This window comes from Chelonoidis abingdonii, chromosome 3 (genome assembly GCF_003597395.2).
Source record: "Chelonoidis abingdonii isolate Lonesome George chromosome 3, CheloAbing_2.0, whole genome shotgun sequence".
NCBI lineage: Eukaryota > Metazoa > Chordata > Testudines > Testudinidae > Chelonoidis > Chelonoidis abingdonii.
The window spans coordinates 140,049,528-140,076,998 of NC_133771.1; the positions used below are offsets into that span (position 1 = coordinate 140,049,528).

Consider the following 27,471-nt stretch of genomic DNA (forward strand, 5'->3'; position numbering starts at 1 on the left):
GGGCAGGGGACTGGACTCGATGACCTCTCGAGGTCCCTTCCAGTCCTAGAGTCTATGAATCTATGAACTGGCACAAGAAATAACCAGGGAAATCCTTAATAAAATTTTTTTTTTTCCAACCTACCATCGGTAGAAGTTCAGTAATTTGGCTGGAACATTTCTGTAGGTGTCAACAACGTCTACAAATACAATATCATCATAGGCGCTGCTTTCTTCTTTCAATAATGCATCCTCCTCTTCAAGGTTTTTTAAGTGATTTACAAACCTCTCAGGGCGAGTATGAAGGCTTTCTAAAAGAGCATCACCTTCTGAATGGGAGGGAGGAGAAATTATACATAGCCAAAATTAAACATCTGTTAATATCCACGTGCAGTACACTACATACAGCTGTGCATATTTTTCTTATACTAGAAGCAGCATATTTACATATTTATTTTATTAGTAAGCGTCCAGCCAAAATCTGGATTTGGGAAATTTTGCAATTTTTTTCAAAAAACAAAAGGCACTAATTTTACAAGTTTACCACGATAAAAGGCAAAAGTTGCAGACAATAAGGGGTATTTGGGGGCGGGGGTGAAGGAGTCATACATATACTAAATTCACGGTCCATTTTGGTCAATTTCACGGTCAGAGGATTTTTAAAATAAATTTCATGATTTCAGCTATTTAAATCTGAAATTTCATGGTGTTGTAATTGTTAGAGGTCCTGACTCCAAGAAGAGTTATGGGGCGGGGGCAGGGTTGCAAGGTTATTTAGTTAAACTGCTACCCTTCTGCATTGCTGCTGGTGGCAGCACTTCCTTCAGACCTGGGCAGCTGGAGAGCAGCAGCTGCTGGCTGGGTGCCCAGCTCTGAAGGGAGAGTTGCCACCAGCAGCAGTGCAGAAGGAAGCATGGCATTGTGCGGTATTGCCACGTTTACTTCCGCACTGCTGCTGGTGGCGGCAGCGCTGCCTTCAGAGCTGGGCACCCAGCCAACAGCCACTGCTCTCCAGCCATCTAGTTGTGATAGCAGCGCAGACGGAAGGGTGGCAATACCCTGGACCCCCCACCCAAAATAAGCACATGACCCCCCTGCAAAACCCTTTTGGGTCAGAACCCCCAATTTGAGAAACTCTGGTCTCCCCCATGAAATCTGTATAGTATTGGGTAAGAGTACCACAAAAGGCCAGATTTCATGGTCCATGATGCATTTTTCATGGCCAGAGGCTGAAAACCAGGTTCTCGCATATTGCTCTGACAAGGCTCAACTCAACACAACCAATTTTCATAGTACAGTCGTGCTGGCCTGTCCACATCTACCACACTGAATAACCAGTTTTACATAAGCATGGTCAGGGAAAAATCAGGGCAGGTATTCTGTACTACCAGAACTTTTAAGACTAGAGGGAGGAGGAGGAGGCAGGCTTTACACATGGTTTCAATGCACTTTAAGATCCCCTTGCACAGATGTATGGGAGATTAGACTGCTCAAATCATATCTGCCAGTCCTATCTACTCAGCACGGAAATGGTGCTTGAATGTGGTCTGGTGTCTGACACTGTATTGACGGTTGTGTGGAGTCAACCATGTTACATTCTGATTACACACAGCAAAGTAGTGTAGACAGGCACTTACTAGCTCAGAGGAAAGCCCAGAACTGGATCCATTATTCCCTTATTTTCCTCTTGTAGTGACACTAAGTCACTGAAAAGTTTTTATAGGCCAAAGCTGGTTTGTGTGCCCCCAAACCACATTTTAAAACTAAGTTAGTTATTTTACTTAAAGAAAATAAATTTCTGCTTTTCCTTATGCCAGGGCAGACAAGCCAGCCTCGCTTTTGAAAAAAGTGTTAATACAGAGTCACTTCAGTTTTTCCATTATAGCAGCTGCTCTGTGGTGCCAGTTTAGACACCAGCTTCAGTGCTAGGTGGCCAAGAGACCATGCAGAGTTTGAAAGGGCTCCCAGAGGCTCTCACACAACCTGCTGAAATGGGTGTAAAGGGCAACAGCATTGCTGGGAAAAGCAAGTCACTTCAACTTTAAATGTCACCATTAGCCAACAATTGCTCCGCAGCGTTGCAAGATAAACTGCAGTTATTTTCTAGTCTAAATACAGGGAAAATGTGGTAACTGTTACAAGTTGACTTCTTAAAGGCAACCAATGTAGAACTTTTTTCTTTAACTTGGTCTTTTGACAACAAGAATTAAGGACGGGGACAGGGGAATCTGTCTGGACAGAAGAGGAAAAGGTTATTGTGTTAATAAAAAGACAGCAAAGAGATAAAAAATTGGCTTAGCTGGGTGATAAGGAGCAACCAAAGATGTCAGCATGTCACCAAAATTTTATTTAGTACAGGACTTATATGAGAGAGGAATAAACTAAAAGTAGGACTTCTTAGTCAATCAAATTAATATTGGACACAGATTGATCATTCATGTCAGAGCTGTCGTTTAAATGTTCTGTTGTAGGATAGAGAGATGCTCTACTGCATTTTTTGCAGACTTACCTTGAATAGTGTAAATAAAACCTCCTGCTATTCCTTCCACACCATCCGTGAATTCATGTGACCATGAACCTTCCCCTGTCTGTCAGAGATTGATTAAAAATATTACAAAAAGAGAAAGTTGAGCTAATTCCCTCTCTAAATACAAAACTTGCTGCAGCAACAATGTACAGTACATTTTTTTAAAGATATCTGCATATGTAAAAGACTAAGGCTTTAATTATAATTTTAGGATGGGATTTTAAAAAATGCCTAAGGGGTTCAGGTGCTCTATTGACATTAAAATTAATAGCAATGAGGCATCCAAAACAGCGGCAGCTTTGGAAATTGTAGCATTAATTTCTGTCTTCTATTCCATCCTCAGATCACATTGGAAAGCTAAATCTGAAATTAAGAGGAAAGGGTTAAACTTGAAATGGTTAAACTATAATGGCGCAGCATGCTGTTTGTGAATCAGCAGAAAGTGGTGACAAGGAAAGAGAATTCGTTAGCTTAGGATTGCAGTAACGGGCAGAATTTACTGCTGGCAGATTCAGCTGCAGTGAATTTGACCCATTATCTTTGAAGTCCACAAAAGGGAGGGGTGAACTTTATTTCCATCCAGAGTGGAAAATAGGTCTTTAATACAGTCAGTGGCATCATTTTCTTTGTACATCAAAGGGCTGGATCCCAAGGTAGGGGTGAGCTGAAAATTAAACCAACAGAGGAAGACAGACTGATGTCACCTGAAATGACTGGACATTTACAGAGACACCTAGGGAGCACAGGGAAATGGGACAGAAAAAAGATCTTAAGTTAAATTATTTTTTGGTAAAAGTTTATGATCGGAACATAAGTAGTATGAAGAGATGACACACCGTAGAGACTCTGAGAACTCCTCCTCCATCATTAACTATCACTTTGTGAAGATTCCTAGAAACAAGGCCTTGAAGGTCCTGGCTTTCCCACACAATAGTGCCTTCAAAACTCTGTTAAGAAAGCACACCACAATTCACCATTAACAGGAAAAATATATATAAACAAAAAACACACGTGCATACACATGGCCCTATTTGCAATATTGTGGAAATTGCGGATTCCACAACATCTGGCTTATACTGCAATTTTGACATCTGTGCTCATCCTCGGGTGGCCAACTGCAGAAAATCACAGAAAATAATGGACTTTATTACTGCAGATAATAAGGTCCATTATTACTTTACATGCATCCGACGAAGTGGGTATTCACCCATGAAAGCTCATTCTCCAATACATCTATAAGGTGCCACAGGACTCTTTGCTGCTATTACTTTTCTGCAATTTTCCATGGTTTGTCCGCAACTCAGCTGCAATTATTTGACAATCATCCTGCAATTCAAATAGAACCTTACACACACACACTTTAGAGAGTGGAACCAAATGGAAGTATCACAATTTTAATTAAAATACAGTCAATTTTACATAAATGATGGTTTTATAATATAGTATAATGTTTTTACTTAAGACTTCAAAGCAATAAATTCAGTTAAAAATTAAGTGATGCACCTATGAAACAGAACCATACAATGTGCCTTTAAGTCAAATAAGTTATTTTTCTACATCAGGAATGATATTAAACTTTAACAGAAGTCTGTAATGAAAGATTTTTTCCTTTTTGTTTAAACTTTAAATTTTATTTAAAGGTGAACTGAAATGATTTTTAAAAATTAACTATAAAAACCTATATTACAAACAGAATAATTATAAGAAATTTGAAAATCAATGCTTCTTTTAGTTATCTGCCAAGACCTGAGATTAGAGATCTCCGTTGATCCCACAACAATCACTGACATCAACAAAACTTAGAGGGAAAAGGAATTTCCTTTCTTCCCTCGGTACAGGTGTCATGAATTGGAGCAGGAGAATCAGAGAACCCTCGCCTCAGTTCTTGGTATACAAGTACAGTAAACATCTTCACTTAACAAGTACACTTAACATCCTCTCACTTAACATTGTTTTGATCTTATGTCCCTGCTCAATTACAGAACATGCTCCATTTTAAAGTTGTGCAATGCTTCGCTATAACGTTATTTGGCTGCCTGCTTTGTCCACAGCTGGCAGTCCCTCTATCAGCTCCCCTACACCCCTTCCCACAGCACCTCCCCCCCGCCGGCAGACCCTGAAGATCAAACGCCTTCCCCCTCCTCCCCACGGCAATCTGCTGCCTTGTGTTCAGGGCGAGCCTGTGCGCTGTGTCCTTGCTCCTCCCACCCCCCCGCCTCCTGAATGCTGCGGTCAGGAGGCAGAGGAGGGAGGGGGAAGGTGCAAGGGTGTGGAGTAAAGGAGGGTGGGGGGAAGAAGAGGCAGGTTAAGGGTGGGGGCTTGGGGGAAGGGGTGGTGTGGGCAGGCCGAGGGTTGAGCCCTCTGCCCCTGGGGCTTGCAGAGTAGGGGAAGCTGCCACTGCTGCCGCACAACGTGCTTCTCCTAGCCTGCAGCGCCTTCAGCCTCCTTGCCTGCCTCATTGTCTGCAGTACCAGTGGGCTGTACCTGTGTGGAGTAAGGCGAGGGCACCTCCCAACTATAGTACTGTACTGTATGGCAAAAAAAAAAAATTCCCTGGAACCTAATCCCCCTCCCCCTCCATTTACATTCATTCTTATGGGGAAATTGGATTCACTTAACATCGTTTCACTTAAAGTCACATTTTCAGGAACATAACTACCATGTTAAGTGAGGAGTTCCTGTAAAGGAGGAAATTATTTTCTTTTTTCCCTTTTTATTTAAACTGTATGACACTTAAGTTTTTTTAAGATCCTACATCATTAAGAGGATAAATGTGTAAAAGTTTTTAAGAAGCAGTTCAGTCCATCTTTAAACTGATCTGCTAAATGCTACATTTGAGATATACTGTACAGATAATATTACTATTTTCTGTTGAAAGCCTCTAAGATGGTTAGAAAGGGACAAAGGGGTTGCAGTATAAAAATAAAAGTTAAAGTAATAATTTAAAGTTCTATAGTTTACGTAATCCTGTTCTTGTCGAGAGAATATACACTGAATACATTAACATTTGTTTCATGAATGTTAAACCAAAGCAAATGATTTTCTTTAAAGCAATATAGCTTTAAATCAATTCCTCGTCTTCTAAAGCAAAAATTTTGACACACTGTACATAAAGGTAGCTATTCAAGCACAGAAACACCTCATCTTGTTTTAAACTTATTTACAAATGCAGACAGATCCTTAATGTTCAGAACTGTTTGCTAACTCTCTGCTGCTGCATGCCTCAGATCCAGTTACCTCTCCTTTGACCTTTCCCTAACACATTTCCTTCCCTCCTTATCCTCTCCTCTGGATTGTCTCCACTTACTGATAAATCCAAAATAGTGCAGCTTGATTTCTTACCATTTCCTCAAGCTGTTTAACATCCTCCACTAATAAGACTTTTATGCCCATAGCAGGCTTGACATTCAGTCACAGCCACACATTTCAAAAGTCTCATATCCTCCACTGTCTGTTGCTTCTAATGTGTTTTACAGCTGAACAATAGACCAAACCAGTAATCATCCTAGTCTGATCTTTGCACTCAATACCCCCACCCTGCTTACTTCTAATTATTTGTCATTCTAATATGACAAGTGGACCATTACTAAGAATTTTTTTAATGTCAATGGCAGGATTCCCCATCACCTTAGGCTTTGAAACCTGGATAGCAGCACGCACCTAGCATCTGTATTTTCAAGGTATTTTAGTAGCTACCCTTTCCCACGGTAACAATTTTTGCTTTAGAGATCAATAAATCTGGGTTCTAGTTCTAGCTCTGCCATTTGACTGCATTGCTGTTGGGCAAGTCACTCAGCCTGCATGTGACTCAGTTTCCTCCTTTGTAAAAGAGGATATGTAAATACTTACTATACCCACTTCAAAAAGGTCATCGAGAGACACTTCATCAATTAGAGATTGAGATCGTTGAATGCAAGGCGTTTGAGAAGTGCCAAATATTATTGCTTTACATCTTGAGAGATTTGTGAGCAAGTTCACTAACGACTTCAGCCTTCAGCGATTCTTATTCCAAGCTAACGGAAACTTCGTATGTAAAAACGCTGAAAGAAGAACATTACCAGCACTCATCATCTGTTTTCTCCCTATTTACAGTCCATCCTCTCTGCAGTGGGAGAGGATTGGCACTTACTATGAAGACTGAACAGGTGGACTGACATAATGTAATCCTGTTAAACTCCTTTCCAAATGTTACAGTGCCATGCCTTTTGTTGTTCTGACTATTTCTCATTAGGAACAGTGTGCATATGGCAGAGTCTCAATTCCATCTGAGTGGTCTGGAGCTCTGTGCCATAAAAATACATGCTTCTTTAAAACTTATCTGTGAACCTCTACCTCCTCCTTAGTAGTTTGCTGATTTGTGCTCGCTTGTTCTTTTCCACAATCATTTGGAAAATGAGCGACTGATTCTGTCTTTGACAATCTGGCCTGCCAACTGCTTGTTCTGAAGTTATTTCCCTCCATCTTTCCTAACTCTTACAAGGATGAGCCAAAAAAACCATAACAAAAACCAGCACTTTAGTTAAAAGACAGATGAAGTACTTTGAACAATCCAATATTTCTTAATGTAGAGGAGTAGGGAAAGGTATCGTCTCGCACCAATCTTGTAGCACTTAAACACTTCACTTCACTACAAACAGATCTCAGAAAACTGGATGTCAATATATGTGCATTAAATCTCTTCTGGGTGGTGCATTAAATCTCTTCTGAATGCTTCAACATCTTAAATATCAAAAAGACTATGTGACAAAGCATAAACCCCATCAATCCAAACAAGTAATGTCATGTCATCCTGTAGATATACAATGCCAATGACATAGTAAAAATATCAATAAAAAGCACTTGGAGATTGTCTTTTCTAAACAATGCTTCAGACCTTTTTTCAATCAGAACGCACAAATGTATCAGTGAAACACTGTCAATCTGGGAGGACATACCTAATGGGGTCTTGCAGGGGTCTGTCCTGGGACCAGTACTACTCAATATTTCATGAATGACTTGGCTAAAGGAGTGGAGAATTAGTTTATAAAATTTGCAGATAACACCAAACTGGAAGGGGTTGCAAGCACTTTGGAGGACAGGATTAGAATTTAAAATGACCTTGACAAATTGAAGAACTGATGTGAATTCAACAAGATTAACTTCAATAAAGACAAGTGAAAAGTATTTCATCTAGAAAGGAAAAATCAAATCCACAGCCACAAAATGGGGAACTGACTAGGCAGTAGTACTGTCAAAAAGGATGTGCAGGTTATAATGGCTCACAAATTGAATATGAGCCAACAATGGCTAATACCATTCTAGGGTGTATTATGTGAGACATGGGAGGTAACTGTCCTACGCTACTTGGCTCTGGTGAGGTCTCAGCTGCAGTACTGTGTCCAGTTCTGGGTGCCACACTAACAAAGATGTGGATAAACTGGAGAGAGTCCAGAAGAGAGTGACAAAAATTATAAAAAGATGTTAAAAACCTGATTTATGAGGAAAGGATAAAAACAAACCTTGGCACGTTTAGTTTTGAGCAAAGATGACTGAGAGGGGACTTTATAAGTCTTTAAATAGGGTAAGGGCTGTTATAAAGAGGATGGTGATCAATTGTTCTATATGCTCACTGCAGATAGGACAAGTAGTAATGGGCTTAATCTGCAGCAAGATAGATTTAGGATAGCTATTAGGAAAAGCTTTCTAACTATAAGGATAGTTATGCTCTAGAATAGGCTTCCAAGGGAGGTTGTGGAGTCCCTATCATTAGAGATTTTTAGAACAGGTTAGACAAACAGCTCTCAGGGATGGTCTAGGTTTACTTGGTCCTACCTCAACACTAGACTAGATGGACTAGATCACTTCTTGAGGTCTCTTCCAGTCCTATATTTCTATAAATTTATGTTGCAGCCTGAATATGCATTAATAAGAGGAAAAAATTACAAGTGCCTGGGAATTTAATACAGTGGAAAAAAACAAAGATTTACAGGAATAAAATTTGAGTTGTGCAGAAACCCATCCCATCCAACTATACTGTTGGGCAAAATATGTTCTAATAATTAAAACCATACAGCACCTACTGCACATCACTTTAAATTAAATTTCTTACCTCTGAAGAAATTTAAGCAGCATTAAATTGCATACAGAAAATACTGCAAGAAATGTGCTTACTTGACAAGCTAGACCACTAAAATGCTACTCTCTAGTAAACTGTTTAAGGAGACAAGCCAGGGGTTCTCAAAAAACTTTTTTTGCTAGGACCCCCCTTTGAAAATATTTCAGGCTGACAACCTCCGACCCCACCCCACCCCACTCGTACTTCTGCACTGCTGCTGGCGGCAGCGCTGTCTTCAGAGCTGGGTGCCCGGTCAGCAGCTGCCACTCTCATGATCCCCCTACAATAGTCATGTGACTCCCTTTTGGGTCAGGATCCCCGGGGGAGAAACGCTGAGATAAATTAACCAGTCAACTGCTACTTCCTCTCACAGGCAACTGAGGTCCAAATTCATTCCTGTATTAACTCTTGTGAAGTCAGTGGAATAATATCAAGGATTAAATTGGCCCGGAATGCCTAACTTCCTCAGCCATTCATTTTCCCTCCCACATTTTCCATATAAACCACTTCACTGTATTTCTTCCAGGACCTAAAACCAGTGATAGAAATCTATTTCCATTTAAGACATAGTTATTAGAGCACTGGTTTAACAATATAAGCGAACACATTTAAATTAAATAAGCCAAATTTTAAAATTATATCTGAAATATTTAGAGATTAGCAACTCACACTGAAACCTTTCCTCACAGCTGGGAGCTGTCACTCAGCCAGCATTCCCACTTTAAGTCAACAGAAGTTTTACTTGAGTAAGAACTGCTGGATTAAGCCCTAACTGTAATAAAGTTAATTCTATTTTCTTCCCACACTCTTTTTTACTATGTTTAACCACTTCCTTCCAGTACAACCCTGAAAAGCACCATTTGATACCATATCCCTACAGTATAATCCAATCTCAAGCTGCAGGCACCACTCTCAAGTGGGATCACAAAACCTAGGACCCAGCCTTTAGAGCTTAGCTAATGCTACTCACAACCAGCAACAGTGTTAACAATATCACCCCACCCACACAGCAGTGTTTTCCAAACTTTTGAAAGCTGAGTCCCCACTTCAGGAAAATGAAACCAATCACACCCCTGGCACCCTGGCAGATGTGTTGTTAAAAGCATACATATTTTAATTTATACAACTGCTGTGCCCTTTCCCACCTATGGCAAGTATTTCATGCACATTTCCCCTTACTTTGAGGAACACTAATATAGCGTAATTCATTATGTGATGCTTCCTCTCCTTTCTTACATACTTTGATGAGCAGTAAAACAACATCTGACAATGGTCACATTTGAAGTACCATCATCTGTATCCAAATTAATACCCATTGCAGTAAACAGGGAAGTTTGCACTTGAGAGCTACTGTTTCAGACTCTCTGCAAACTCAGGCAGATGCTTCTGCACTGTTTACACTCATCTCATACTCTGAAGGTATTCTTTGCAACCATAATAGCTAAAGACTTACTTTTTTCAAAATGAAAACAGAGACTCAAGAGAACAACTGAGAGATCTGTCTGTGCCCCCTGGATAGTCCTTTGCACTCACCCCTAAAGGAATGGGAAATAACCTGTATGGGGAACACTATCCCACAGAATCTTAGTGCATTTCCTCTACAGACCAAGATTTGGAGACAAATTCTCACATAAAAGCTCCACACCAGTGATTCATTTTTAAGAGATTTCTTAAGGCAGTGAATAGTAAATGAAAACCTCTAGAGCATTAGCTTTAAAGAGAGATACTAGTATCCAGAATGTGTAGTGTGGGTATTTCACCATCTCATGCCACTAACAGATATAAATAAAGCCTGAAACATATAAACAGATGAAAAGTAAATGCCAGTCTTACAAATCAAGTCAGCATGGGAAATTAACTAAATACTGCACGTACCTCTGGCAAAATGAACTGTTCTACAGGTTTGTACCACAATCTGTTAACTTGCACTCCACAGCTAGGTGGGCTAAAGCGAGCACTGAAGAGAGCTTCCTGTGTGCAAAATAAAGAAAGGCAAACAAAAATAAGAAACTTATTCTTAAATCACAAGGGCTGTAAAAACAATGCTAGCCTACATGATCTTAATTCGTTCACAATAGAAAGGATAAACCTCATAAAGCAACCCTTAACATTTTTTGTTTTAAACAATGTTGTTAGCTATTTTTCATGCAGAAATAGCCCTTAAAACCAAACAACATTTTGTTCTGAATTCCCCCGGCACACATATACACACTGAATATAGGGCTCTTGAGAAGTGCTGCAGCTCCCAGCTGTTGTGGGCACCGGCGGGACCCTACGGCTTCCAGACACCTGCAGGCTGAAATCATGGAAGTCGTCGGAAGTCACAGATTCCATGACTTCCATGACAAAATCATAGCCTTAGTTATAGGATGCATTTGATACGAACCTATGAGAAATCCACAGAGTTTATAAAATCTGTGTGTCATCACAGAGAGCGTTTAGGAAGTCTTTATATACCACACTATACCAGCATCATTAGAATTCATTGAGAAGAAAAAGCTAACCTTTAAACCATAGCAGGTCAATGGCTTGTGCAGTGATAAGATGACCTATATGGAGGGGAAAAAAGGAGGCCTAAATAAGTGTTGGAACAACTACAGATCTGGCCTGTGATGAGCTATATAACTACTAGGAGAATATGAAGGAGAAAAGACAAGCTGGAAACTCGCTAAGGCAAGAGAAGAAAATGATGAAAGATGTGAACGAGTTTGCTTATATTAGAAATGAGCAATCAGCAAAGTCTGAAGAGATTATTTTGAAGAAGGAAAAAAAAGATAAATGAGGAGAACCCAAGAGAGGAACTCACAACATTTAGGCTGAACCAGGACATGACAGGTTCCACACAGGAAGAACAGATTATATAAGCATTAGGAAAATTAGACAGGAGAAAGCACCTGGGCTTGATAAACTACACGTGGATTCGCTGAAGTCAATAGGAAGGGAAGGCGTCATGTATTTTACAAGTCTGTTCAATGATATTCTTAAGAAAGAGAAAATGTCAGATGAATGATGTAAAAACTTGGTAGTACCCATTTTTAAACAGAAAGGAGATATTACACTGTATACTAATTATCATCCAATTAAGCTGATGCACATGCTATGAAAGCATAGAAGATTACTGAAAAGTAACTGCCCTGAACAGTTGAAATTTGGAAGGGTCAGTATGGATTATGCTGGGAAGGAGTATCACTGATGCCATAATTTTGCTATATGAATCTTCCTGGAGAAATTCAGATAAAAAGATATAGCTACTGCGTATAGCCTTTGTGGACTTGGAGAAGGAGTTCGCTCATGTACCAAGAGAATTAGTTTGGTGGAATAGGAGATGGAGAGGTGTGCCAGAAGGATATGTCCATTTTCTCCAGGATATTTGTGACAGAGTGACTACTGTAGCCAAAGTCAAATGGGGCTACCCAACAGAGAATTTTCAGTAAAGCGGCCTGTATTAAGGATCAGCACTGAGCCCTTTTTTGTTTGCGGCTGTCATGGATGTGACAAATGATAATATACAAAGAGAGCTGCCTCAGAACATGCTGTTCCTGGATGACTTAGTGATATGTGCAGACGATTGTGAAACCCTGCAAACGAAGGTGGCAACACAGTTAGGAGCAGGCAGGACACAGAACACTGGTAAAGACTGAGGTTCTGATCAATGAAGAAGGACCAACCATAAAGGATATTACGGGTGGAGATCTTACAAGAATGAAAGAATTTAAATACCTATAATCAATGAATGGTTGCTGGTAGTGGTGCCCTCCTGAGTGATGCCCAGCATCGTACTAAAGCTGCTTGGTGCAAATGGTGGGAGGTGACCCAAGTTCTCTGTGATAAAAAGATACCAATAAAGTTAAAAGGTAGAGTGTAGAAAACTGTAATCTGACCCATCCTAATGTACCAGAGACTTGACCAGCTACAAGAAATCAGTATGCTCTCCACTAGAGAAACGAAGCTGTTGAGATAGTCAAATGGTTGGAGACTCCACGGTAGGAAACAAAATAAGGTTGAGCGCGCCAAATGTTGGTTGCCCATCTGAAGACAAGTTGAGGGAGGCTAGGCTACTTTGGTATGGGTCATATTGGTAAGATGGCCCTTGAAATGACCATGGACAGAAGACAACCAAGGAGGAGGACAAAGACTTAGTACAATGACCAGATATCAGAGGACCTTAGAGAGACCAATCTACACGACAGACAGGCATACAATCATGGGTTTTGGAAGAGGGCTATAAAAGTTGCCGACCCGGAACAGGGAAAAGGAAATGAAGACGACGACAATGACTACAGATGACCCAAAGGTTTGAGTCCGTAACAGAGCTGGAAAACTACATAGAGATAATTATACTGGTTATGTGCTAAATGATAACAGTGTGCAACAACTTTTAGATGTCTAGCTAGAGAGTGGATCAGACTATAGAACAAGAATTACTAGCTTAAATTTACAGCATTTCCTTGCTTTTAAACATTCAAAGGGTGGTGGTTTTTGTTTGAATACATATAAGTCTTTAAGTTATCAATAAACTTTTATAACCTCAACTTCAACTAAAACTGTTTTGTTTTGGAATTACAAGGCACATTTAATCAAGAAGCATTTCTATTAACCCACACATTAGTAATCTAAAAAAGTAGTCTACAGTTATACAGAAAAAATAATATTTTAATATTAAAAGTTTGTAAATCCCAGTTTTTCACATTCACCAGATAACAAATGTGAAATAGGAAAGATTTATAGTTACTCATCTGACAGTTCTTAAGAGTGCAGTGGGAAAGAAAACATTCTTTTATTAGTGTATGATAGGTGAAATCATTAATTTGCTAGGCCATTAACACATACATCTCATTCTGCAGGAATTCAATCCACGATAGAAAGAAAAAAAATGTGCTTTAGCCCTCTTCAGTAAGAAAACTATAATATCGTACCTCCTGTTCTGCCTGGTACAGTTTTACAGTGATATTCCTCTGGAATCCCACACCATCAGCATCATAGAATACCCCAAGACTGGTAATGACAATGGGGTAAAGAACTCGGAAGTTCACACTGACAATGTGGTCTTCAGAAAGCACTGAAGGCGTATCTTCAGGGAGACTGAATGCTTCGATTTCTTGATTCAAAACTGTATTTTAAAAAAGAACGAGGATTATACCAGCAATGTGAGTAGATTTATCGTTCTGGAATTGTGTATACATGGGAATGTCTGAGGAATAATTAGCATGGCTGGCAAAGCGCACAAAGATAATCAAATTTCAAAGGAAAGATGACTGACTGCACGCTGCTGTAAGGAGACACTTAGAATGATTTAGTAGCCTGCTGGTTACCAGCAACTGTAAGTCAGTGCTTGAGCATGTACAGACCACTGAATGGAAGTGCGCACACACACATATATAACACCTTGCTCTGCTTAGTGAGAACAGCTGTTTTATTCCATCTGATGTATCCCTGGGTAGCTGAATGGCAATGACTGCTGCTTAACTGGAAACAAATTAGCAGAAGTGGTATTTAAAAAGTGACTCATTCCAAAAGGGCCAAGTGGTTTTTACCAGGAGTTAGGATCATAGTTGTGAAATTCTAATATAATAGTTACAAAGTAAATATTCAAAGGAGGAAAAACAAAAATGAAAGGCAGGAAATATAATTTTAGCTACATATTTTATTGAGGACAGTGTTTCATTTCAAGTATTTTCTGACACTTATATTTTAAACAATTGCCTCTTCTCCCAAGAACAGATTCTGCAAACACTATCAGATGTAGTACTCACTTCAGTAGAAGTGTCCTCACATGGTCTTGTGGCCAAGACACTGGACCTGGATGATTTGGGTTAAGATCTCAGCTGTAATGCAACATAGACTTGTGCAAACTTGAACAAGTCATTTAATGCTCTCTGATTCAGTTCCCCATCTGTAAGGTGGGGACAATAGACAGAGATATTGAAAAGGTAAATTAATTAGGGGAGATTTTCAAAGGCACAAAAGATGCCCAACTCCAATGAAAATCAATGGTCTGCCCTTCGTGCCTTGGAAAATCTCCCCCATTAATGTCTGCATGTGGTGCTCAGAGGTGGGCTACATAAGTGCCTACATAGAGAGCAAGTCCAGTAGTATTTGCAGGACTGGGCCCTTAACTGGGACAGCCACTAAACCAGTGTGTCACAACAAAGAGGATTCTGTTTAATATGATATAATAGTTTAAAAGATTATCATTCATACCTGGATTAGTAATGTTCAGAAGTTTGCAGGAGTAAGGATCTTCTCTGTCCTCCACAGGCACACCACAGCCATGTGCACCTATTATAAACTTCACAAGGACACTAAAATAATTTGTTTTGATTAACACTAGTAATTTATTTTCATCTTCAACATGCTAATTTCAATGCAAAGATCTGTCCTTCCATAGTTTGAGCTTTCTGATCACCTTAAAAACATTAGTCACATAGCCTTTTTATAGTGATTTTGTTTATTTGGAGTTTGACAGAAGAATAAATATTATTTAAAACTGAACTTGGCTAATAAGAAAAGACGGTTACTCATCTTTGTAACTGTTGTTCTTCGAGATGTGTTGCTCATATCCATTCCAAGTAGGTGTACACGCGCCGCGTGCACGTTCGTCGGAAGAATTTTCCCCTAACAACACCCGGTGGGTCGGCAGGCGCCCCCTGGCATGGCGCCGTTGCGGCACCGCATATATACCCCTGCCGACCCGCCCCCTCCTCAGTTCCTTCTTGCCGGCTACTCCGACAGTGGGGAAGGAGGGCGGGTGTGGAATGGATATGAGCAGCACATCTCGAAGAACAACAGTTACAAAGGTGAGTAACCGTCTTTTCGGTGTCTTTCGAGATGTGTTTGCTGTCCAAATCGCATTCAAGCAGGTCGGCCCCCATTCCCAAGCCTTACCTAGGGCGTTGGGTCGGACGTTGGGCAACTGCCGCCGATGCAAAATAGCCAAGCCCAGAGCTGTGTCGGTCCGCTGGAGTTGTGCACAAGGCGTAATGGGCAGAGAAGGTGCTGTCACCGAAGACACACGTATGCTGCACGGCATAGCTCATGATCGGCACACGAGCATTAGAAAGCAAATGTATGAGGCCTGAGCCCTGGTGGAATGTGCAGTCACTCCACCTGGAGTTGAGCCTAATCATACGTCACGCTTCGAATGCACGCCCAGGACCCAGGACGATATTCTCTGGACGAGACGGGTTGACCTTTTATCCTGTCTGCCACCGGCGACAAAAAGTTGGGGCGTCTTAGGCCGAAAGGTCTGGTGCGGCAATTGACATAGAATGCTTCAGTGCTTAGTACGTCCAGCGAGTGTAAACTGCTGCTCTCTACGGATGCCGTGAGGTTTAGGAAAAGACCGGGTATGGAACTATGTCTTGGTTGTATGTGAAAGGATGAAACCACCTTGGGTAAGGAAGGCGGATGCTCGGGCCGCCGCTGCCACCCTTGTCCTTGTGGAAATCATGTAAGTGGAGTCTTCCACCATGAGAGCGCAAAAGCTCCGAAACTCTCCTAGCCAACTCTTGTAATGGGCTAGCAAGGAACGCCACTCTTCCACGATAAGTACAGGAGAGAGCCAGGTTGCAAGGGTTTCGAACGGAGGGGCCATTAGTCTCGACAGAACCAAACTGAGTCCCAGGAAGGGGCGGGGCAGCGGACTTGGGGGAAAATGGCGCCTCCAGCCATTTCTTGAGGAAGCCTCGAGACCATCGGTGAGAAAACAGAGGAGCCTCTTCTCTGGGATTGGCAACGTCGAAATGGCTAGCCAGGTGTACGCGCAGACGGATGAGAGTGCGAGGCCCTTGCTTTGATGATCCAGAGTATTTAATATTTACATTGGATGGAGCCTGTGCGGGTTGTCACGTCTGGTGCGCCTGACACCAGCACCGGAGAATCCTCTTCCACTTGGCCATGTAGTAGTTCTAGTGTGATGGTTCCTGCTACCAGGAGACTCCGCTACACTGGCGTGGAGCAGAGCAGCTCACGAGCGACCTCAACCACTCTAGACCACGCCGTCAGGTGGAGGGTTGCAGGGTCGCGATGGAGAAGTATCTGCCGTGGTCCTGTGAGTATCAGGTCCTGCAGAGACGCAGGGGAACGGGGCTTGCTATCCGTCGGGGTTCCATCAACGTAGTAATCTGTAACCAGTGTTGGCAGTGATTTCGGCCACACTGTGGGCGTATCAAAATCACTCGCAGCCTGTCCCTGCGAAGCTTTCTACCAGGTAACTTGCTGTGCACTAACGAAAGGGTGGGAAGGCATTACAGCAGGTGGGTCGACCAAGACATGGAGGAAGGCGTCTGGCAGATCGATGCCCGCGGGTCGAGACCGCGAAAGTAGCAGCAACTGGACACTTTCCGGTTGCTGCGGGAGGCGAAAGAGGTCGATCTGTGTACACCTGGGGAAAGCCCCACTTCTGGAAGAGGAATGAGCTACGTCACCGTCGAGACGTGCACCACTCTGTGGGCTAGAAATGACCTGCTGAGGCGCGCTGCTCCGCTAACGTGTTCTGGACCCCTGGGAGGAGGATGCCACTAGACTTCCATGAGTCGTGTGCGTATACAGAATTCCCATAACCCTCGATCGCCCTCCTGACATAAGGGGCAAGGACGAGCGGGTCTCTCCCTGCTTGTTTTATATAGTGCATCGCGGCACAGGGTGTATTGTCCGTGAGCATAAAAACCACACGGCTCGCAGGTGGTAAGAAAGCCTGACAGGTGAGGCGGACTGGCCGTAGCTCTCGGATTGTTTACTATTGCAGTGATAGCTCCTGGAGGCGGACCAAAGGCCTTGTGTCCGCACGTAGCCCCCATGTGAGCCCCCCAGCCCAGGAGATAGATGACACTCCCTGTTGCTCACCGGATATGCTACGAGCTTGCCTGGCGGTGGAATGGCTATGCCCGCACCGACCAGGAGGGGTTTTCGCACCAGCGGAGGAGTTAAGACGCTGGCGCGGGATGGTGTACAACAACGTCCATGCTGTTCGTGCGTGGGCGGTAAACGGAGGCTAGCCAGATTTGGATAGGGGTGCGAAGAGCGAGCTTGGCCTGTGCTTTGGTGACAGAAGTGCAGGCACCATGTGAACCGAGAAGGCTGAGACAGACCGGGCGGCGAGGTGTTTGTCTCGCGGGAGTGCTTGTTAGGGCTTCTTCTATGGCAGTGGACTATTGCCTGGAACCGGCTCAGAGGGACAGGAGTCTAGTGCGAGCGTTGGAGTCCAGGACAGCCCCAATGAATTCTTCCTTGGTGGGCACGAGATCGGACTTGTCGCAAGTGTGAGTGCGATAGAGGCCCAAACACTCGAACAGCTCCATGAGATGGTGCGGCTACAGGTTGTGCTGGCGACCTGTGTCTCGGAGGTCCCGCGAACAAGCCAGTCGCTCTAGGTCAAGCGGAATTCTGACATATGCGCTGGGATGATGGAGAAAGCGGCCACCGCTGCCATACATTTTGCTGAAAACAAAGTCTGGCGCTAGGCAGATGGAAAAGGCCGAAGGAAGGACTGTGAATGGAAGTGATCGAATCTTACTCACCACAAAGCGCACTAGTGCATGCAGAGTGCGTACTGTGTGCAGTGTGGCGTAAATCTACGAGAATGAAAAGTCTACGCGATCCTCTAATGTCGAGAGACAGCGCGAACCAGTCTCCCGAGGATCAGGGTTGGGGCTAATAGTCCAAGAGGAAACCATGCAGGGACTTCAAGCTGTTTTTAGAGAAAGCGGTTGAGCCAGCCGCCGAGTCTAGCGTATGCGGCTCGAAGGCTCTCCTTTCGACTTGGTGATTAAGAATAACGGAAGTAAAGACCCCCTGCCCACTAGAGTTCTTGACGGACCTCCTCTACTGGCTCGAGTTATTCGAGAAGCTCGTGCGGATGTCCTCCTGCCAGAGGAGAATGCGGTGAGAGGGTCCCTGAAGTGGCGACGGGAGGTGTGCCCGAAAGTAAACTGTGAGCATGGTAACCAACTACTCCACCGTGCGTATAGGGACACACGATCGTGGAAGATTAGTCGGTCCAGCGGGGAGGAAGGAAGAAAGCTACGGCGGAAAACCTGTTCCTAAGGAGTCGGGAAGGACTGGTGCTCTGCTCTCGACCGCACCTTCAAAAGTTTTGCTTTTGGTCCGGTGTGTTTGACGGAACCATTATTCTGCCCCCCTTGAGAACCAGACTGGCGTCTCCAGTTCAACTCAGCCACTTTCTTCTATAAAGTCTGTATGAGGGCGTGGTGGAGGCGGTAGGCGGCGTTGAGGTTGTGCTCCGCAATAGACCGGCCGGTTGGGGTAGCTCGCCGGACGTTATGCATCCCGCATCCTAGACACGCTACTGGTTTAATTATACGTGTGTATCACTTTTGTTTCAGGTCTTTTTGTCACTTTAATTTAATTAATATACCCGAGCCTAGGGGTCCATTTTTATCAGAGAGAACGGCCCGGTGGCCTTCACATTGGGCACGCTCTTATGAATTGTGTGTCCCTAGCAAGGTGTCGGTAGGCACAAGTAGGCCGGAGGAGAACCTGCAACCCATGATCATTTGTTCCGCCATTGTGACTCCTTGATGCCAACGCGTCCTAGTCCGTCTATTTACCGAAGTCCGCTGAAGCGTCGATGGAAGTGAGGCCTGTAGGGAAGCGTTCGTGAGAAGATCTCCCCCGAGGGCCTGGATGCCAAGACATGGCCCCAAGCTCCCACCTGGGCACGGCTGGCACCAGAACATCAACAAAGCCTGGCCCCAAGGAGCTCAACAACCTTGAGTTATTTCAGTCCTCCAGAACGGTGCTACTCCCGAACTGGCCGAGGCCTACCAGCGACTCCTCGAGCAGGCTCTGGGATCTGGGCGGAGCTTCCAGGCGGACCAGTTCTGAATTTGCCCATGGATTGCCAGGTATTAAGTTTATCTACTGAGAAGCGCCTGCTGGTATCGACACGCAACTGTAGACCCCACTGCAGAGATATAGCCTTGGGTACCGATCACCTAGTAGATCCGATTGCGCTTAGCGTCCGTGATTTTGGTATTATCGGGCGGCAGGGGCTTGCTTGGCCATGCGTCCTCTCGTTCACAGACTGCATGACCAGAGAGCATGGAGGAGTATGGTTGTCTAAAAGGCTCTATTCTTACCCCGATTTAGATGGTTTACTCAAAACCCTCTACACTTACTGCATCCTTAGACGCCGCACCTGGCTGGGGATTGGGAAGTTGACAATCAATGGACGCCGAGAGTCCCAAATTGCCAGATCGAGTGCTGCCTTTAGCCTGATGGCGGAGCGGAATAAAAGGCAGGGGCTACAGGTGGATGTCGGGGCATCGGAAGAGTGAACTCTCCACGACGGGTGCTCTCGGGCGACCTCAGGGAACCTCCTCACTGTGAGGTTTGAATTGCGTCACAGCCGACATGGTCTCCGGGAGAACAGGTCCTGGAGGGCTCGAAGGTTGATGGGGCGGGCCCTGAGGTTTGAAGCGATGGTCACCCTTGGGCTACCTGCCTCATCGGGTGAGAAGGAGGACAAAGACACCCCTCTCTTTGAGACCACCCAATGGCTTCAGCTGTGACTCCAGTGTTTCCACGAGGCGGCGGTGCATTTGTCTGCTGCTGCCCTCAGGGTCCCGGCTGAAACGTCGTCAACTGTGTGAAGTGTGGAGGATGACTGGATGGTGGCCTTCTGGTGTACCCGACGGACTGAAGCCGCTGACCGCGCGTTGTCGTGGGATCGCCCTGGGGACGTGGGTGGCATGGCGCACAGTGGACACTGCAGGACGGACCACTGCGTGGCATATGTCCCAGTCCCTGACGGCATTCAGGGAGGGCCGGGGTCCAGGAATGGGGGTTCCAAATCCCCATACGAGCTGCTGTCTGGGGCGGGATACTCACGAACCCAGGAGGGTGTCATCGATGTCGGGCCACGGCCGGAGTAGATCAGTCACTGGAGCCACCTACCCTGGCGGTGGGCGGTACCGCGACGTCACGCCGTCTCCTGTGTGTAGAAGTTCACCTCCATGGCGATTTGTAGGTTGTTGCTGTGCCGGAGAGCGGGTACCGGGAGTCATACGGTGCCGAGACCTGGACCGGGACCTTTCGGGGGGGAAAACCCAGCCGGGCCGGTTCCGGGTGGCCAGGCCACGAGGTCGACGCGGGGACGAGAGGAACGGTCACGGTCGGTGTTGCGACACACCCTTCCACCTGAGGAACCGGGGCCTCGAGTTTTTCGACGGGAGTTCCACTGACGCCCCTCTTGCATTGTACTTGAGATACACGTTGTCGGAGACACGCGTACTCTGTCTCGGACACGGTGCCGCGGTCACTCTTGACCCGAGCGTCGGGCGAGAGGGAGGGACATCAAGAGTCATTCAGTACCACCGGGACTGCGAGCTAGCGTCTGAGATGCTGCAGGCAATCCGGCGGGATACGAGCGGGAGCCGGTGCCGGGTGACTCTCGGAGCCGCCACCAGCGTAACGGTTCTTCTGTGCTGTCCTGATCCGTCGCCTCGATTGACGTTGGCACTGATCATCGCCTGGCGTTTCCGCGGCTGAAGAAGGACCCGCACCGGCCAGGCTAGCCGAAGGGTTGAGGCAGAGTAGGCTCTGAAGCGCAATCAGTTCCCTCGCCGTCGAAACCGCAGACATGCGTGCGGACGGTGCCCACTCCCCGCTGCGCCGGGAGCTGTCTTCCACCAGACTTGACGGCTGCCTGGCCGAGTCGACGGTGCGGAATCACCAGGTCCGCACAAAGCTGCCCGCTCAGCCGGGGCAGGCAAGAATGCAGCCGCAGGAGCCTTTGGCTTCTTTGCCTTCAGGACAAGGGAGCTGTGCCGGGCTGACTTCTGGCGCCGGCTGCAGAACCTGCGGCGTGGTGTTTCTGGCCTGAGGATATTCGGCTGTCTCCTCCTGCGCTGGCAGCATCTCTGGCTGGTGCGGGACTGCCGGGGTTGCACTCGGTCAAACCAAACAGCGAATGTTGCTACACAACCGAAACCTGGCAGGTGGCATGTGCGCCATCGTGCCTTCTAGTGAGCTCTAGTCGGCAACGAGGTACCTCCTTTGTGAGCCATTTGCTGGAAGACTACACACGACAAACCTCCGTAAGGGGACCCCCAGCAGCTATAAGGCAAACCGACTCATCCAAGGGGTCTCCCGTAATTGGCATCGGCCGGCACAGGCTCCCCGAACACTGCTGAAACCTAGGAGAGCCAGGCATGAGCCCGCCCGGGCCCCCCTGCGGGGGGAGGGACGATTCTCGCGGGCTAGGATTGAACCTCTCAGCTCGCGCATCTATCTCCTTATATACAGCCTAAACCTAATGACTAACAACTACTAATATCACTATAACAACTAACACTACATAACACTAGAATCTATGAACTAATAGAAGCACAACAAAATCGCGGGGTGCAAAGAGCTACGGCAAAGAAGGAAGGTGCAGCTAGCCGCACTCCACCTGAACCTGTTTCCATTAACGACAGATACACGGAGATGGTAACCCAAGAACGGCGGCCGGCGCGCCGGCTCATATGCGAATATCAAGCACTACCGCAACGGTGCCCAGGGGTGCGCCCTGGCCGACTTCTCACCGGGGTGTGGGCTAGGGTGGCGAGACAAAATTCTTTCGCGCGCGTTCTCTACGAACGTGACATGCGATGCTTCGCAGACGGCCACCAACCCTCTTGAATGTTGGATACGAGCAAGCACTCGAAGAAAACATTGTGCTTAGACTCCTATTCTTGACCATCTATTTATTTTAGAGAGTTAGTCTGCACTAATCTCCGATGAAACACTGTCTTGATACACACAAACAGCAGGTCTGTTATTTTAAGAGATAGTAGTCATTTTAAAAGGAGTTAATATAAACTATTCACATCAGGCAGAGTGCAGGAATTTCTGTTTCATTTTTTTTTATTTTCGTGCATTTTATTACATAATGCGTACAGATCTGCAAATTCTGTAACTGGCAAACCAATTAGAGATCCATCTCAATTTAGACATTTCAGATTGTATAAGGCGAACGATCTAGCCAATTCTTATACAGAAACATAGAAGCCTACTTTAATGCAATTTTAAGTGGTTGAGAGTTCAGTTCCAAAAGAAGGTAAATTCCAAAATGTATAGTTCCCTCAGCAAACATGATCCTGCCTTGGTCCAAGTATTTCTGCGCCTAAAGAAATGCCCAACAGCGGGGCGTGGTCATGTAAACGTTAGGCATCTCTGCAATTAAGCTATAACAGGTAGTTGCTGTGGAAACCATTTAACTGCATTTTCCTGATTTTGATGTGATTAAAACCTGACCCATGATGAGTGCATTAGACATTGAATGTTGCTAATTTCCTCCGTCTGAACTCAAGGTAAAAACATGCAAGCACTGCTATGAAACTTTAATAAAGGGCTCAATCCTTCAAGGTGCTAAGGACCATCTGTTCCTAGAGACACACAAACTGTCAGGGTGGCTTGAGTTTAAGAGTCCTCTACCAATTCCTCTGTTTGTAATGTGCATGATCACAACAAACACTGCGCGCGCAGTGTGGCTCTTATCCTCTATTACGCCTTCAAAAACAATACACATTTATAATTAACGCACCATCAGCGAACCAGCCTTTGTGTATGAACAGAGGGTATTGCGGTACCTTGGTGCCAGCTATAGCCACAGCTACAACTTAAAAATTGGCTTTGCTGGCAGATGCTCAGCAATGTAACATCGGTTTATAATGTTTTTCTTAAGCTACAAATTCCTCCCTGACATCCTTAAACAGAATCGGTTCCATGCCTGCCAGTATCACACTGTAAAATAAATCCACTTGTGTCATCCGACTACACAGAGACAACACCGATGAAGCATTTCTTAATGGAAGAAGAACACTCTTCCACACATTCAAGTAACAAATTTTAATCACATTCAAAAAATCCATTTAAATCCAGAATGCATATTATTTTTATAACATTTTAAGGGGAGTTAAGAATGGAAGTGCTCCTGACAACCATAATACAAGATGTTTACTCAGAACACTCAGAGAGGCGCCCATGTTTATATTTTTTCAAATAAAGGAATAACACACAAACCATTATACTCTTTGATTACAGTTTCTCACTCAGCCCAAATTAATATAAATTATTTATAAGTTTACCGAGGGCAGGTCACTCAGACGCTTGCACTGTTAGTTTCCAAGGCTTGAACAGGTGTTCCTTTATGACATGTGCGCAGTCTTCATGCCGGCTGACAACTAGACATTGAGCTATTGATCACTACCTGTTGATCCCGACGATCTAGCCAGCTTTCTATCCACCTTATAGCCCATCCATCTAATCCATACTTTTTCAACTTGCTGGCAAGAATACTGTGGGAGACTGTATAAAAAGCTTTCCTAAAGTCAAGATATATCACGTCCACCACTTTCCCCGTATCCACAGAGCCAGTTATCTCATCACAGAAAGGCAATCAGGTTGGTCAGGCATGACTTGCCCTTGGTGAGTCCATGTTGACTGTTCCTGATCACCCCTCTTTCCTCCAAGTTCTTCAAAATGGATTCCTTGAGGACTGCTCCTTGATTTTTCCAGGGACTGAGGTGAGGCTGACCGGTCTGTAGTTCTCTGGATTCTCCTCCTTTTTAAAAGATGGGCACTACATTTGCCTTTTTCTAAAGAGACTGTGCATATCACTTTATGCCTGGATTTAATCAAAAATATAAAGGGTATCATCCTGCCCTCATTGAAATCAACAGCTAAACTCTCTCACCATCTTAACTGGGAGAAGGCCCAAAATTAATAATCTTCAAAAGGCAGCTAGATAAGCTTCCAGAATTGTTTTCAACTGGTGAATGTGACCATATCTATATGACAACAGTCATATTTTAGACAGAAAAAACCCTCAGGGTCTTTATTGTATAGTATATTACTCCAGAACAGCTGACTGACCAACTTAAAGTACTCTTGTAGTATCCTGAAATGAAGGTAGTACAGCAAATACTTCTACTGCTGCTGAAGCACAGTGACCACTACAATGTAACTATCTTGACTCTCAAAATAAAAGATCACTTATTTTTATGTACGCTATTAAAAAAAATGGTGATTTTTTTGACCAGATGATTGGTTAAAAGAAGTTCAAGATGCTTTTAAGTCATTAAAATGGCTATGATTAAGGAAGTGACTAGAAGATGAGGAGACAACTGCTCTAAGTGAAGAGTTTAAGATTCGACGGTTTTGTAAAAACTTCATTTTAACATAGTTTTAAGATACCTGTGGTTAGATATTTTATAAAAATAATCAGGAAATGCCTGATTGTGAAATATAAGTTTTTATCAGCATGAGTTATGAACGGCCACTTTACGCATCGGTGAAGCAGCCAAAAAAGAGAGTTATATAATTCATCTGAAACAAGTGCTATTAAAAAGTGTATATCGCAGTCATCATGCAAGCTATACATTTCAAATGTGTTACAAATTTCCTTTTTTAAAAAATGTATTGGTACTGTGACAAAGTTCCTCCTCTATCTTGGTGGGTCCTGTGCTTATTGGCAGATTTGCTCACCTCAGTGATCTTCCCCACAGTCTGGGTCAGCTCCTCCTGTGTCTGATCAGGAGTTGGGAGGTTTGGGGGGAACCAAAAGAGAGAGATATCCGCAGCGCGAGGGAGGCTGTAAGGAGGTCCGGGAGATCTTTTTCCCTCCTCGAGCAGGCTCTGGGACTCTGGGGCGGGAGCTTCCAGCGGACCAGTTCTGATGATTGCCCATGGATTGCCAGGTATTAAGTTATTCTACTGAGAAGCGCCTGCTGGTATGCGACACGCAACATGTAGACCCCCTGCAGAGATATAGCCTTGGCCGTCACCAGTAGATTCCGATTGCGCCTTAGCGTCCGGTGATTTTGGTTGGCGCAAGGGGCTTGCTGGCCATGGCGTCCTCTCGTTCACAAGACTGCATGACCAGTAGAGCATGGAGGAGATGGTTGTCGTAAAAGGTCTATTCGTTACCCCTTTAGAATGGTACTCAAACTACACTTACTGCATCTAACCACGCCCTGGCTATTGGAGTGACTCATGGACGCCGAGAGTCCAAATTGCCAGATCGAGTGCTCCTTTAGCCTGAATGGGGAGCGGATAAACGGCAGGGGCTACAGTGATGTCGGGGCATCGGAAGAGTAGAATTCCACGACGCGGTGCTCTCGGCACCTCAGGGAACCTCCTCACTGGAGGTTTGAATTGCTACAGCCGACATGGTCCGGAGAACAGGTCCTGGAGGCTCGAAGGTTGATGGGGCGGGCCGGGCTGAGGTTGAGCATGTACCCTGCTACCACACACTCATCGCGGTGAGAAGGAGGACAAGACACCCTTGAGACCACACCAATGGCTTCATGCTGTGACTCCATGTTACGAGGGGCGGTCAGTTTCTGCTGCTGCCCTCAGGTCCCCGGCTGAAACGTCGTCACTGGCTGAGTGGGAGGATGACTGGGTGGCCTTCTGGTGTACCCGACGGACTGAAGCCTGACCGCGCGTTGTCGTGGGATCGCCCTGGGCGTTGGTGGATGGCGCCAGTGGCACTGCAGGAACGGCCACTGGCGGTGGATTGTCCAGTCCCTGCGGATCAGGGAGGGCACGGGCCAGATGGGGGTCCAAATCCCCATACAGAGCTGCTGTCTGGGGCGGGAACTGAACCCGAGGGTGTCTCGATGTCGGGCCACGGCGGAGAGACAGTCACTGGAGCACTACCGCGTGGCGGTACCGCGGTCACGCCGCTCTTGTGTAGAAGGTCACCCGCATTAGGTTGTTCTGTGCCCGGAGAGCGGTACCGGGAGTCATACCGGTGCCGAGACCTGGACCGGGACCTTTCGGGGAACCCAGCCGCCGGTCCGGCAGGCAGAGGTCGACGCGGGGACCGAGAGGAACGGACGGTGGGTCGAACACCGCTCCACCTGAAGGTGGAACGGGGCCTCAGAGTTTTCCGGTTCGATGACGCTCTGCATTGTATTCGAGAACACGGCGAGACAGTACTCTGTCTGGACACGGTGCCGCGGTATCTGACCCGGCGCGGCGAGAGGGGGACATCAAGGTCATCGCAGGGACTGCGAGCTAAGCGTCTGGATGCTGCAGCATCCGGCGGATACGAGCGGGAGCGGTGCCGGTACTCCGAGCCGCCACAGCTAAGTCTCGGTGCCTGTCCGTCGCCATCGATTGGACGTTGGCACTGATCATCGCCTGCGTTTTTCCCGCGGCTGAGAAAGGACCCGCACCGGCCAGGTGCCGGGGTTGAGGCAGAGTAGGCTCTGTAAGCGCAATCAGTCCTCGCCGTTCGAAACCGGCAGTGCGTGGGACGGTGCAGCTCCACCAGCTGCGGCCGGGGAAGCTGTCTTCCACCAGACTTGACGGCTGCCTGGCCGGAGTCGACGGTGCGGGAATCACCGGTGCCTTGCAGCAAGCTGCTTCCTGCTCAGCACGCGGTGCAGCAAGATGGCAGCCGCAGGAGCCTTTGCTTCTTTGCCCTTCAGGGACAAGGGGAGCGTGCCGGGCTGTACTTCTGGCGCCGGCGCAGAGACCTGCTGGCCGTGGTGTTTCTGGCGGATACCGTTGGCTGCGTCTCCTGCGCGATGGCAGCACTTCTGGCTGGTGGGGGACTGCCGGGTTGCACTCGTCAACCAGCGTTGCTCAAACCGAAACCTGCAGGTGGTCGCCACGTGCCATTCCATAGGAGCTCTGTCGCAACGAGGTCACCTCCTTTGTTAGCTTTGCTGGAAGACTACACACGATACAGCAACCTCGCGTAAGGGGACCTCGCAGGCACTTAAGGCAAGCGATATCCAAGGGGTCTCCCGTAAGGCAATCGGCCGGCACAGGCTCCCGAACACTGCTGAAACTAGGAGAGCCAGGCATGAGCCGCCGGCCCCGCGGGGAGGGCGATTCGAGGAGGATTGAACCT

General features: G+C 45.8%; 1 protein-coding gene across 3 annotated transcripts in view; it reads right to left on the minus strand.

Annotated features, from left to right (window-relative positions):
* B3GALNT2 (beta-1,3-N-acetylgalactosaminyltransferase 2) overlaps window positions 1-27,471 on the minus strand; it is a 63,608-nt gene that overhangs the window by 11,785 nt on the left and 24,352 nt on the right. For all 3 annotated transcript variants that reach the window (XM_075064172.1, XM_075064175.1, XM_075064173.1), the window contains exons 3-8: window positions 14,802-14,902; window positions 13,517-13,710; window positions 10,476-10,571; window positions 3,343-3,453; window positions 2,489-2,567; window positions 125-308 (exon numbers count right to left, since the gene is read on the minus strand). In XM_075064172.1, the coding sequence (XP_074920273.1) occupies window positions 125-308; window positions 2,489-2,567; window positions 3,343-3,453; window positions 10,476-10,571; window positions 13,517-13,710; window positions 14,802-14,902 (765 nt within the window). The remainder of the gene's footprint in view (window positions 1-124; window positions 309-2,488; window positions 2,568-3,342; window positions 3,454-10,475; window positions 10,572-13,516; window positions 13,711-14,801; window positions 14,903-27,471) is intronic.